Source organism: Artemia franciscana, unplaced genomic scaffold, assembly GCF_032884065.1.
Source record: "Artemia franciscana unplaced genomic scaffold, ASM3288406v1 Scaffold_979, whole genome shotgun sequence".
Taxonomy (NCBI): domain Eukaryota; kingdom Metazoa; phylum Arthropoda; class Branchiopoda; order Anostraca; family Artemiidae; genus Artemia; species Artemia franciscana.
In genome coordinates, this window is record NW_027069063.1 from 85,937 (window position 1) to 100,131 (window position 14,195).

General features: G+C 35.7%; 1 protein-coding gene across 1 annotated transcript in view; it reads left to right on the forward strand.

The window, feature by feature from the left end:
- Nucleotides 1–7,015: 7,015 nt before the first annotated feature.
- Nucleotides 7,016–14,195, forward strand: part of LOC136043774 (protein white-like) — a 46,040-nt gene continuing 38,860 nt past the window's right edge. Inside the window, exon 1 of the mRNA XM_065728688.1 lies at nt 7,016–7,111. Coding sequence (XP_065584760.1) covers nt 7,034–7,111 — 78 coding nt within the window. The 5' untranslated portion in view covers nt 7,016–7,033. The remainder of the gene's footprint in view (nt 7,112–14,195) is intronic.

The window sequence follows — 14,195 nt, forward strand, 5'->3', positions numbered from 1 at the left end:
CTCCCCCCTAAACCAAAAAAATCGCCCTGAAACGTCTATACACTTCTCAATAACCATTACTGTACGTAAACACTGGTCAAAGTTTGTAACTTGTAGGCCCTCCCCCTGGGACTGTTGGGGAGTAAGTCATCCCCAAAGACATAGTTATTATGGTTTTCGACTATGCTGAACAAAATGGCTATCTTAAAATTTTATTCCGTTGACTTTGGGAAAAAACGAGAGTGAGAGGGGGCCTAGGTGCCCTCCAATTTTTTTGGTCACTTAAAAAGGGCACTAGAACTTTTCATTTCCGTTGGAATGAGCCCTCTTGCGACATTCTAGGACCAGTTGGTCGATACGATGACCGTTGGGAAAAAAAACAAACAAACAAGTAAACACGCACCCGTGATCCGTCTTCTGGCAAAAAATACGAAATTCCACATTTTTGTATATAGGAGCTTGAAATTTTTGCAATAGGGTTCTCTGATACGTCGAATGCGATGGTGTGATTTTCTTTAAGATTATATGACTTTTAAGGGATGTTTCCCCCTACTTTCCAAAATAAGGCAAATTTTCTCAGGCTCATAACTTTTGATGGCAAAGACTAAATTTGATGAAACTTATATATTTAAAATCAACATGAAAATCCAATTCTTTTGATGTATCTTTTAGTATCAAAATTCCGTTTTTTAGAGTTTCGTTTACCATTGAGCCGGGTCGCTCCTTACTACAGTTCGTCACCACGAACTGTTTGAAAAAAACTAAAATAAACTTACTTATATACTTACTGTATACTTTTAGAATTATCCAAAACTAGTATTATGCGAAAAAGGCAAAACAGTATAGAATGCTGCTATAGTAGAAAAATAATGCGTGTTATGATTTTGTTGTGGCAGGACAGAATAAATCATTTTAGGATGTTCGTGTTTGAATTCTCAATTTGATACTACCCTGCGAAATGTGCTCAGTTCAATGAAAAAGTCTCTTTTAGGTTTTAAAATGGAAATTTCCAAATCCAGATTACTTTGTAGACAAATCGGGATTTACATTTTCGGATAATGTTACGACCGAGTGGGGTGTTGACTGGCCGCCACCTGGTGTACATCTCAGAACACCTCGTGTGAAGGACTATTCCGCCACGCTTGATACTGTTCTGCCACACTTGGCATAGTCCCCTAAACACTTGGAGTACTCCCCAAAACGCTTGAACAGTTCTGTCATGATTAGAACGTGCTACCTGGTTTACATGATTTCTGAGAAAGTGTGACACCTCGGTTAAGACTAGAATGACCTCAGAAATTTGCAAAGCATATAGAAATTTTCCTTACTATTGACAGAATTGGCGTATTTCTGGAGTTTATATTACGGTCTATTAGTTCTTAATTTCAAATTAAATAAAAAAAAACAAGTTTTCTTTAACTGAAAGTAAGGAGCGACGTTAAAACTTAAAACGAACAGAAATTACCCCGCATATGAAAGGGGCTGTTCCCTCTTCAACGCCTCGCTAATTGCGCAGAATTTTGACTCTTCCTCTCAACTCTACTTTTTAAAATAGTAAAAACTTTAGCGTAAAGAGCAGGGCGTTGAAGAGGGAACAGCCCCTTTCATTTACAGGGTAATTTCTGCTCGTTTTAAATTCTAACGTCACTCCTTAGTTTCAGTTAAAAGAAACTTATTTTTTTATTTAATTTCCGAACTTATTTTTTAGTTAATCCATGTTTTGATTTCGGCTCTCCGCAGATGAATAATTAAAGCAAAACTTGCATATTTATTTATTTGGCTAAATGGGTTTCCCATAGTTCTGATCAAATTATTATGAGAAAAAAGGAGGGGGAGGAGGCCCAGTTGCCCTCCAATTTTTTGGGTACTTCAAAAGGCAACTAGAACTTTTAGTTTTTTAAGAACGTTTTCATTGGTAAAAGATATACGTAGCTTACGAATTAGCTTACGTGACAAAATTCTATATTCATATGTTTTTATTACGTATATGATTAGCTTACGTATATGTGGTTCGCCGACTCGGCAATACCTCGCTCTTTACACTAAAGCTTAAATTTTGTCCCCTGAATCACAAAGGCCGTAGAATAAATAGTTGAAATGACTAAAAATACTTTAGCGTAAAGAGTGAGGTATTAGGAGGAACTGAACCACTTATATGCGTCTGTACACTTCCCAATAACCATTACTATATGCAAACACTTGTTAAGGTTTGTAACTTGCAGCCCCTCCCAGGGGGACTTTGGGGGAGTAAGTCGTCCCCAAAGATATAGTTATAAAGTTTTTCGACTATGCTGAATAAAATTGCTATCTCAGAATTTTGATCCGACGACTTTGGGAAAAAATGAGCGTGGGAGGGGGCCTAGGTGCTCTCCAATTTTTGGTCACTTGAAAAGGGCACTAGAACTTTTCATTTCCGTTCGAATGAGCCCTCTCGCAATTCTAGGACCACTCGGTCGATACGATCACCCCTGGGAAAAAGAACAAAAAAACAAAAAAACAAACAAACAAATAAACACGCATCCGTGATTTTTCTTCTGGCAAAAAATACAAAATTCCACATTTTTGTAGATAGGAGCTTGGAACTTGTACATTAGGGCTCTCTGATACGCTGAATCTGACAGTGTCATTTTCGTTAAGATTCTATGACTTTTAGGGGATGTTTCCCCCTTTTTTTTTAAATAGGGCAAATTTTCTCAGGCTCGTAACTTTTGATAGGTAAGACTAAACTTGATGAAACTTACATATTTAAAATCAGCATTAAAATGCTATTCTTTTGATGTAACTATTGGTGTCAAAATTCCGTTTTTTAGAGTTGTTGTTACTATTGAGCCGGGTCGCTCCGCGAACTGTTTGAAACACTAAACTGCGTTTCCACAACATAACTTTTATGTTACTGGCTATTGATAATACTACTGCTGAAACCCATAAGTTACCTTATAAACCAATCTGTCAGTGTATATTCTGCTTAATGACTTTTTGGCTACTAAATAAAGTGTACTTATTTGCTCGAGTCTTTGGAAGAATTTAATTTGATACGAAAAGTTGCTAATATCATGGCCGAAGAAAGACTATTGAGAGCCTTAAAAATTAGTCTGTTTTTTTCTACTTCTAAAAGAACATCCTATTATATGCGTGTGTTCTGTTTCAGAAAGAGCTAATTTTGTACGATTCTAAAAAAAAGGGAAATACTATACTAAGCATCGGCACTGTTTCTGTTTTCTATTTCTGTTTCTGTTTTTTCTTGCCTGTTTCTGTTTCTGTTTTTACAAAAAACAGAGCAGAAAACAGAAACATGCTACCTGTTTTTGTTTGACCTGTTTCTGTTTCTTGTTCTGTTTTTTTTTTTCATCTGTTTTTTTCCGTTTCTGTTTTTTTTTATCTGTTTTCTGTTTTTTTCTGTTTTTTTTTTTTTTTCGAATGCCGCGATATCTAGCGGGTATAATACCGAAATCGTCTTTTGTGAACAAGAAGAGTATTTTCTTTGATATTCAGGCGAAATCATAGCGACATCTAAACTAGAAGCTCGATTTCTTTTCTAACCTTCGTCTAATTTTGTGTGCTGGAGCAAGCATCCTAAAGGTAAAAATTATGAATAGTTAAATTAGACCAGCCATGCTAGTCTATTTGAACTTTTGTATGCATGAGGGTTCTAGGCCTATTGTCATCAATCAGCTCATTCCAGATACAGCACAAGCCAATTTAACTTCTTCCTTTTTTTTTTCTTTTTTGTACTATACTGTAACTCAGACTTATTTTATCCCTAGTACCACACAATTGGACATGCAGAATTCAAATATCACATTGATTTTTTTTTCAATTTTTTTTCAAAAGAATTATCAAAACATTGTCGATAACTACATTGTATGCAAAAATTAGTCCTTCCTTCGTCTAATTTTGTGTGCTGGAGCAAGCATCCTAAAAGTAAAAATTATGAACAGTTAAATTAGACCAGCCATGCTAGTCTATTTGAAATTTTGTAGGCATGAGGGTTCCATGCCTATTGTTATCAGTCAGCTCATTCCAAATACAGCACAAGCCCATTTAACTTCTTCCTTTTTTTTCTTTTTTGTACTATGCTGTAACTCAGACTTATTTTATCCCTAGTACCACACAGTGGGACATGCAGAATTCAAATATCACATTGATTTTTTTTCATTTTTTTTCAAAAGAATCATCACAACATTGTCGATAACTACATTGTATGCAAAAATTACTCACCCTGACTGGGTGTATCAGGATTCTTGTAGGAAAAATGCCTGTCTGTAATTTAAAAAAAAAAAATTCAAATGACTTTCAGGTACTACTGCAAAACTGTCATGGATATTTCCTCTGATGAAGAGGTAGAAGTTTTACCTAAAATCATAAGGAAAAAGCCAGTTTGGGCTAATTATGGTGTGAAAGACAAATGGAGCATCACCTGCAAGGTTTGCAAAAAGACTATCAAGGCTAGTGGAGGTTCTTCAACTAATTTTGTCAATCACCTGGAAAATGTTCATAAGATTAAGGTGAAATTACAGTTATCTGCCTCTACTGCACCAGCACGGCAGGACATGGATAATGTTACCAATGGCCCAGAAGCTGTTGTTTGTCGTACAGTACAGGGTTCATTGCCAGGATGTGGGATAGCTGAAGAACAGCCAAAGAACCAAAAGAGCAATTTTTCTTTCTTTAGAAAAGGAACTAGAGATATTCGTTCTCTGATCTTGCGCAACCGCTCAAGTCACTTAAATTGACAAAACAGTGTGTAAGAACAGTACTTGCAGACAAGTTACCACTTTCCATTTTTGACAAGCAAGCCATGCGTTGACTGATACACTCCTTGACAGGCGGTATTTTGCCTCCATCGGGTCGTACCATAAAAAGGCATGTGTTTCAAGCAAAGAAAAAGAAACTGTTGAAACTGAAATTGGATATGAATCAGGCACGAAAGGTATCTCTAACATTTGACTGCTGGTCACATACAGGGGGAGGGTACTTGGCAGTGACAGTACATTACCCTAAGATAGTCAGTGGAAAATGGGTAGTTCACAGTTGCATCTTGCACTTTAAGCGTCTCAAGGTTCGGCATACAGCAGCAAATATACTTGCAGCAATCATAGTAGCCCTGACTCCGACACAGAAACTGGATGGGATGAATGGGCCAGTGGTGCAAAGGATTTTACTGAAATTGAAGACTCAGTCTCACTCAATGGTGCACTCAAAAAGTTGCGTCGGACACTCAAGCTGCTAAAAAAGTCAAATATTCAACACGACCTCTTTGAAGGACTTTGCAAAGAAGTAGGACTAAGTGGTCACATCCCTCATGATATGAAAGTGCGTTGGAATAGCACTTACGTGATGATTAGTTCCACGTTACACAGAAAATCTGCTCTACAGAAATTTTATGATGTAAATGTTCGCAATGCGAAAATTACAGAACTTGAACTTACTGAGCAAGACTGGTCACTTTTAGAATGTGCAACAAGTTGTTTGAGTCCTTTTGAAGAGGCCACCGAACTGGCTAGTGGGTCCACTTACACCACTTCAAGCAAAGCATACATGCTGATCAAGGGATTGGTGAGCTTCTGTGAAGCGAGATCGAAGAGGCTGCTTGAGAATCGCCTGAAGGATCAGCTGCTTATGCAGTTAAAAAAGTATTTTGTGCAAAATCCTAGATTCAAGTTGGAGCTCTACCAGCGTGCAGCTTATCTTGATCCTTGTACATATGAACGAATGACTTTAGAAGAAAGAGTGGCAGCATGACAGTCCCTCATATGTTTACTTAGCCCACCAAAAGGTCGTCCCACCTAAAGGTCGTAAGTACCAGTAGCCTATAAAGAGTGTGGGCTAGAGATTTTTTGACAACCGTGGTATATAAGTCTGCTATTCTTATTGGATGTAGAAAAATCTTAGTAATGTCAAGCAAGTTCGAGAAAACGAAAGAAATGTAAAAATTTTCGTCCCCGGCTTAGGCAGGGTTTAGGGGACAAAAATTTTTGTTTCTTTGCCTTACTGTTGGCTCTTACAGAAAAACTTTCTGAATTCTATGTTTGGAGAAGTTAAGGGAAACTTGAAAATAAAACTATGTCATTAATGTAAGAGGTCTTGCTATTTTTCCCTCTCCCCTCTCCATTCCGTTGTCCTTCTGCCTCATGTTTTTAACCTAATTAATGTGATGCTTTTCTACAAGGTAACGGATCCGTTCGACTTCTGGAGTCAGAATCGATTCTTTTTTCGACAATCTTTTATAATAAATGAGTGACAAAAAATTTGAGAATAAATGCTATTCGGCCGTTAGGCCTATGAATTTTTGGTGAAATTGCACCCGATTGGACGCATTTTATGACAAATTTTGCCAAATTCCCCCCCCCCCTAAAAATACGTTAGTGTGTTGAATTACACGAAGTTGCTCATCTTCTGTATGTAACTAAAAGGATTTAACAAGAAGATGTTTTCTTTCCTATTAGAAATAGAAGCAGTAAGGAAAAAACAGGAAAAACAGCTGTTAAAACAGCTGTTTTCTGTTTTTTCGAAAAACAGAACAGATTACAGAAACAGGTCACCTGTTTTTGTTTGACCTGTTTCTGTTTCTGCTCTGTTTTTTTTTCTAACTGTTTTTTTCTGTTTCTGTTTTTCTCGAAAACGGAAACAGTGCCGATGCTTATACTATACGTCAATTTATTTAGCGAGTTTCATAGCTATGTATTGCACAGACTAAGAAACGACAATTTTTCGTTCATCTTGAGTTTCAATTTCGCTCTTTATTTCCATCAGAAAAACTTTGTGTTTCTATTAATTATCTCTCATTTTTATTATCTCGTTTTAATAGCGTGTCATATGGCCGCTCAGCTTGACAGAAACAGATTTCCCAAAAATTGAAATTCCTTTAAAATATAATCAGATCATTTTAGAATAGAACAGTCAGATGCCAGGTGCTACCAAATATCGATTGGAAACCATACATTTATGCAAAAGTAGAGCATGTATCGAGGCTTAACTAAAAGGAAACCATATAACTTAACTTTCGATAGAATTTGAGACTGAGTTTTGTTCTTTCCTTTTCAAACTTGTTACTATGAGTGAGAAACAGATACTTCTCGACGAAAGTAAAATAACCGCTAAACGGAGGAAATATTACAGCTCTATTGAAACCGTGAGTCTCAAAGTTTTCTAAACAGATGTTAATCATTTGAAAAAGTATCTCCAAAGAAGGTCTCTGAATATTTTTTAGGATACATAGGCATTTATGGTTACAGCAGTAGTTACAACCAAGGAAAATGCGAGCTTCGGCACATTGTTTAAAAGAAGTTTCAGTTGACACTGATTCGAAAGGGGTGACTGGTATTCGGATTTGACTGTCAAATATGACAGAAACCAAGTAGCTGATCCATTATAGAACGACCATTGTGAGGTGGCTCCCCCGTGAAATACAATTGTATTTTTGAATTTTTTATTCAAATTATCCAAAAAATTGTCTTAATTTTTTTAATTAACTATTGGGCCCCTGGAAAAAAAAAATTGTACGTGCCTGTGTCAAAGGCTCTCATCACACGACATTTTGTAGCCTATGTTTATTAGAAAAAGGAGAGAAAATGTCGAATCATGATGAATCTATGCTATCAAATTTTTTATTATGTGAAAACCTTTCGACTATCTATCAAGAAAAATGAAAAATTCCTAATTTTTCTTCAGATGAATTTTCACGGGTGTGATTTTGGCAAACAATTCGCGGTAAGGAACTCTAAGGAGCGATGCGGCTCAATATTAACCGAAATTCTAAGAAATAGAGACTTGATAACAATAGATGAACCAAAAGAATCAAATTTTGATGCTTATTCAAAATATACTTATAAAAATTATCCAGTTTCTTTTTTCTCATCAAAAGTTACGAGCCCGAGAATATTGCCCATTTTTTGAAAAGGTGGGGAAACATCTCCAAAATATCAAATGATCTAAATAAAAATCGCACCATCAGATTCAGAATATCAGTAAGCCCTAAGATAAAGGTTTCAAGGTCCTATAAACAAAAACTTGGAATTTTGCATTTTCTACTAGAAGCAAGATCATGACTGCGTGTTTATTAGTTATTAAATAAAAAAACTACTTTTTTAAATTGTCGCTTTTTGAGTTTTAAGTTTTAATGTCGCTCCTTACTTTCAGTTAAAAAAAGTAGTTTTTTTTTATTTAGTTTCTGAGCGTTTTTGAATTAATGTATGTTTGATTTTGGCTCTCCGCACATAAATTATTAAAATGAAATTTGCATACTAATTCTTTTTTTTTTGGCTAAATGACTTTCTCTTAATTTTGATCAGACGATTTTGAGAAATAAGGGGTGGGGAAGGAGGCGTACTTGCCCTCCAATTTTTCGGTTACTTAAAAAGGCAAATACAACTTTTAATTTTTAACGAACGATTTTATTAGTAAAAAATATACGTAACTTAAGAATTAACTTACGTAACAAACTTAAATATTCTTATGTTTTTATATGTATATGAGGGGTTTTTTCCCCTCGTTAATACCTCGCTCTTTATACTAAATCTTAAGTTGTGTCCCAATCGTTTAAGAATGACCCCAGAATCAAAAAGGCCGTAGAATAAGTAGTTAAAATTACTAAAAATACTTTAGCATAAAGAGCGAGGTATTTATCTCCTCGTAAATACCTCGCTCTTTATGCTAAAGTATTTTTAGAACCCCTCATATGCTTAATAATCTCTGTTCGTTTAAGGTTTAATGCTACTCCTTACTTTCAATTGAAAAAACTTTTTCATGCTTATTTTTTCATTGTTTTTTTTTATAGTAAAGCTAGAAAATCCTGCGCCCTTTTCATTGATTTTCTCTTCCCCCATGAAATATTCCTCCAAGGAACGATCCTCCCACATAGCCCCCTCTTCTCAACCCAACCCCCCAAACCAAAAGGATCCCCCTGAAGACGTATGTACACTTCCCAATAACCATAACTGTATGTAAACACTGGTCAAAGTTTGTAACTTGCAGCACCTCCCCCAGGGACTGTGGGGGAGTAAGTCATCCCCAAAGACATAGTTATTATGGTTTTCGACTATGCAGAACAAAATGGCTATCTCAAAATTTTGATCCGTTGACTTTGGGAAAAGAATGAGCGTGGGAGGGGGCCTAGGTGCCCTCAAATTTTTTTGGTCACTTAAAAAGGACACTAGAACTTTCATTTCCATTAGAATGATCCCTCTTGCGACATTCTAGGACCACCTGGTCGATACGATGACCCCTGGGAAAAACAAAAAAAAACAAAAAAACAACAACAAATAAACACGTACCCGTGATATGTCTTCTGGCAAAATATACGAAATCCCACATTTTTGTAGATAGAAGCTTGAAATTGTTGCTGTAGAACTCTCTGATACGCTGCATGCGACGGTGTGATTTTCGTTAAGATTCTATGACTTTTAGGGGGTGTTTCCCCTATTTTCCAAAATAAGGTAAATTTTCTCAGGCTCGTAACTTTTGATGACAAAGACTAAATTTGATGAAACTTATATATTTAAGATCAGCATGAAAATTTGATTCTTTTGATGTATCTTTTAGCATCAAAATTCCGATTTTTAGAGTTTCGTTTACTATTGAGCCGGGTCGCTCCTTACTACGATTCGTTACCACGAACTGTTTGATTTTTTGTTTTGTTTATTTTTCCAAGAGATGAGCATATCAAACAAGTGATCTTAGAAGATCAGGAGAGGGTTCGTTTCATAGGAAATGTAAATTTTTAATGCCCTTTTTAGTGTACCAAAATATTGGAGGGCAGCTAACCCCCCTCCTACGTTCCTTTTTGCCAAAGTCGTCCGATCAAAACTTTGGCATAGCCATTTTGTTCAGCATAATCTAAAGATCTAATAACTATACTATGTGTATTAGGATAATTTGATCCCCCAAAGCCCTCGGGGGAAGGGCTGCAAGCCATGAACTTGGCCCATTGTTTGCATATAGTTTTCGGTACTGGGCAGTATACAGATATTTTTTTTTTGGGGGGGGGGCATGGGAGGATCCTTGCATGGAGGGATTTTTCGTGGGGGAGTGGAATTTTCGGTGGAGGATGAACTTATTTCTCGGCATTATTGAAACAACGATAAGAAATTAAATAAACATACAAAAAGCACATATAAAAAATAAAAAGTCCTTCTTATTCTTTAATTAAATGAAAAACAAGTTTTTTAACTGAAAACAAGGAGCAACATTAAAAGTTAAAACGAACAGAAATTGTAACATGTACGAGGGGGTATGTCTCCTCAATACCTCGCTCTTTAGGCTAAAGTTTTTTTAACTTTAAAACAAGTTTATTATTATAATTATATAAGGGAAGAAAACGATCAAAAATGGAGTTTTAAATGCCAATTGAAAATACTGAAGAAAACACAGAAAGCGAATATTTCGAGAGATCAACCGTCTCTCTTCTTCAGCGCGAACAAAATAATAATAATAATTTATTTGTGACCCACTTGAAACAGCGGAGTATAAAACAAACACACAGAAAAAAAAACAGCTTCTGATAACAATATGATCAAGTAAAAAACAAAAACCACTAAACCAATTCTCCGATCTCGTAATCAGAACATCATCAACTCAAAGAGTATCCGCAAGAAATGCAATGGTTAAAATCAGAAATCAAGTGACCTAGTTCTCCAATTTATTCAATTGCTGCTTTGTTTGTTTGAGCGGATAATTTTTTTTTTTTTTGTTCTTTCCGGGCTTGTTTTTTGGTTTTGTTTTTTTCTTGATCATATTATTTTGTTTTCGCTGAAGAAGAGAGACGGTTGTTCTCTCTAAATATTCGCTTTCTGTGTTTTCTTCAGTATTTTCATTTGACCTTTAAAAACCCGCTTTTGGATCGTTTTCGTTCTTTTTGTTATGGCAGGCCAATGTGGTTTAAGAAATTATCTTTATTATTCTAATTAAACGGCTCTTGTGTTTCAGGAGTCATTATTAATTAATTTGAACAATGATTCAAACTTAAACATAAAGAGCAAGGTACTGTTGAGGGTACAACCTCCCTCATATGTGTTAAAATTTCTACTCGTTTTAAGTTTTAATGTTGCTTCTTACTTTCAGTAAAAAAAAAAACTTGTTTTTTTATTTTTCCCAGGGAAGATCACATTGGTCGTGGATAGGGTCATTCGATAGGAAATTTCAGTTGTAAATTCCTTCGTCTTAGTAACTAAAGGCTTGTTTATGACACTGCATAAGTTTGCCTAGCATACATGGAGAGGAGTGTCGCTGTTTTGGAAAGGATAAAGATGGGGGATTTCTGACGTCTTAAAATATTGCGTTGTTAGACTCAAATTATCTGACTCTTTTGTGACTAGATATTTTTCAACTTTAAATCCCTATTTGTAGGAATATATTTAATGACTTGTTAATAGCAAGGGGAGTATGGTTGTAGCCTTCTTCGTTTTAGGGGTTGAATACAAAATATTCAAGGGAAGCCACAAGTAAATATGCATTAAGCCACAGCTTTTTTTAAAGTATTTTAAGAAATTTAAAAGCAAATTTAAAACCCGAAATGAGCCAAACTGTTCAAACATTTCGTGGTAACGAACTGTAATAAGGAGCGACCCGGCTCAATAGTAACCGAAACTCTAAAAAATGGAATTTTGATACCAATAGTTACATCAAAAGAATTGCATTTTAATGCTGTTTTTAAATATATAAATTTCATCAAGATCAGTTATACCCATCAAAAGTTACGAGCCTGAGAAAAGTTGCCTCAATTTCGAAAAAAGGGGGAAACACCCTCTAAAAGTCAACGCCCCGCTCTTTACGCCAAAGTTTCTTACTATTTTAAAAATAGAGTTAAGAGAAAGAGTCAAACTTTAGCGTAAAGAGCGGGGCGTTGAGGAGGAAAAGCCCCTTTCATATACGGAGTAATTTCTGTTCGTTTTAAGTTTTAATGTTGCTCCTTACTTTCATTTATAAAAACTTGTTTTTTTTATTTAATCACGATCATTAATTGTTTGCAACCACCCTTGTCAGCAGTAACTTAATTAAAATATACGAATATAGAAGTTCGTTACGTAAGCTAATTCGTAAGTTACGCATATCTTTTACTAATAAAAGTGCTCGTAAAAAATAAAAAGTTCTAGTTGCCTTTTTAAGTAGCCAAAAAATTGCAAGGCAACTAGGCTTCCTCCCCCACCTTTTCCCCAAATCATTCAATCAAAACTATGAGAAAGTCGTTTAGCCAAAAAAAAATATGCAAATTTCATTTTAGTTATTCATCTGCGGAGAGCCAAAATCAAAACATACATTAATTCAAACCGTTCAGAAATTAAATTAAAAATTTTTTTTTTAACTCAATGTAAGAGAGCGACATTAAAACTTAAAACGAACAGAAACTATTCTGCATAATAATGGGACTGTTCCCTCCTCAACGCCCCGCTCTTTACGCTAAAGCTTTTTACTGTTTTAAAAAGTAGAGTTGAGAGAAAGAGTCAAGCTTTAGCGTAAAGAGTGGGGCGTTGAGGATAGAACAATCCCTTTCATATACAGAATATTTTCTGTTCGTTTTAAATTTTAATGTCACTCCTTCCTTTCAGTTAAAAAACTTGTTTTTTTTGTGTAATATATTATAGAACAAATCCAACACAAAGCTGTATGAGGTCAAACTTTTAGATACGGGAAAAGGAGGGTGTTTACTTATTAATTATTCTCACTTGGATAAGGGATTATTGAAATTGTTCAGACAACACCCTACACAGCACAGTCACAGTGTAACAGCAAACCGCCAGACGTTGACTATCTGATCACCGGTCACAACAAAACCGTCATTATGAGCAGAGCATTGGGATATCAACAATGGCAATTCACATAGAGACATGAAAATTTTGCTTAAGGTCACGCAGCTACTCTGAGAGTACGTGGCGTTAGCTAAGCCCCCTCCTTGCTCCCTAATCCCCTCACAAGGCACATTACTGACCAGTGCCTGATGTCTAATTCCGAGTGTCGTCACTCACGTCTCATACAGAATGAATCAGTAGGTTTAACTGTAAAACTTAGATCAAGCTAATGTTCATAAAGTATTTCTGAAATATATTTTCTAATTTTTCCACTTTTGCCACTCTTCCCTGGCTACTGCCCTAGACAGCAGCCTACTGTGCCAAGTGGCTGCACCACCATTGCTGCTAAACGTGGGAAAGACTTGAAAAGGCATATAGTAAGTAAAATCCTTCAAATTGTAATCTCTGACAATAGTTCCAAGAATTATTTAAATTCCTGATTTACAACGTAATTACCATGTAAGGCAGTACAATTAACGTTTGGCTAGAATCTTGCAAAGATCAAGTCATGCTGACCCAAATGAATTACATAAACTTGCACATAGATCTATTACAAATATTGGTTATCTTTTAAAATGCTTATTTCTTTAATTTATTCTTGTTTTTGTTGTCCAGTAACGCATTGTACAGAAAGTAGAAGACCAGATGAACCTTCAACAGGGAAATAATTGGATTAACCGTTAACTACATGCCAAGTACACAGTAATGCTTTTGTGTGGAGGGAAGATGGGAGTTTTCTAAACAGCCAGAAGACAGATTAGTTGTATGAAAACCATGTGACAGTTTAAAATACATAACCGAATGATAAACCGGGCCCAACCTTTCTCCTCTGAGTCCTCTCGCGAATGCTTATCAAGGTTCTTGGTAGGTTTGGTACAAAAAGAAAGATATTTTTAACAATATGGTTTCGGGACAAAAAGGAGATGAATTTTGTTTCAAATGAAGCTTAAAGAGGAAAAGGATTTTTCTCCTCTGGCGGCAAAAATATACTTTGACAAAGCAAAGCGGAATAATGAACCGTCGTGTTTAGTGTTAGATAGTTCTAAATGTCGGACTTTCCCCCAGTTAGTATCCTCCAAATCTCGTATTGATTTTCAAGAAAAAATTGTTTTCTGTGTCAATTTTTAGATTAAAATTTGTATCATTTGGAAAGTAAAGAGATTCATTGGAAAGGGAAAGCTTTTGTGAGGCTCAAGCAGCATCCAAAAACTTAATTCCCTAATTCAAATTCATTTGACTTGATGATCCAAAATTTTGATAATTTTATATGGTGTAACATTTTGAATCCTGAAGTTATGACCCTTTGCTCTCGTTCCCTGCCCTGGAGAATATTACAGCCTGCAGCAGAATAAAAATGTGGTCTCGAAAATTTTTCCTCGACCATGGTTTTAGATTATAAAGACTTTTCCCTTGCATTTCAGCCTAAATTCACGC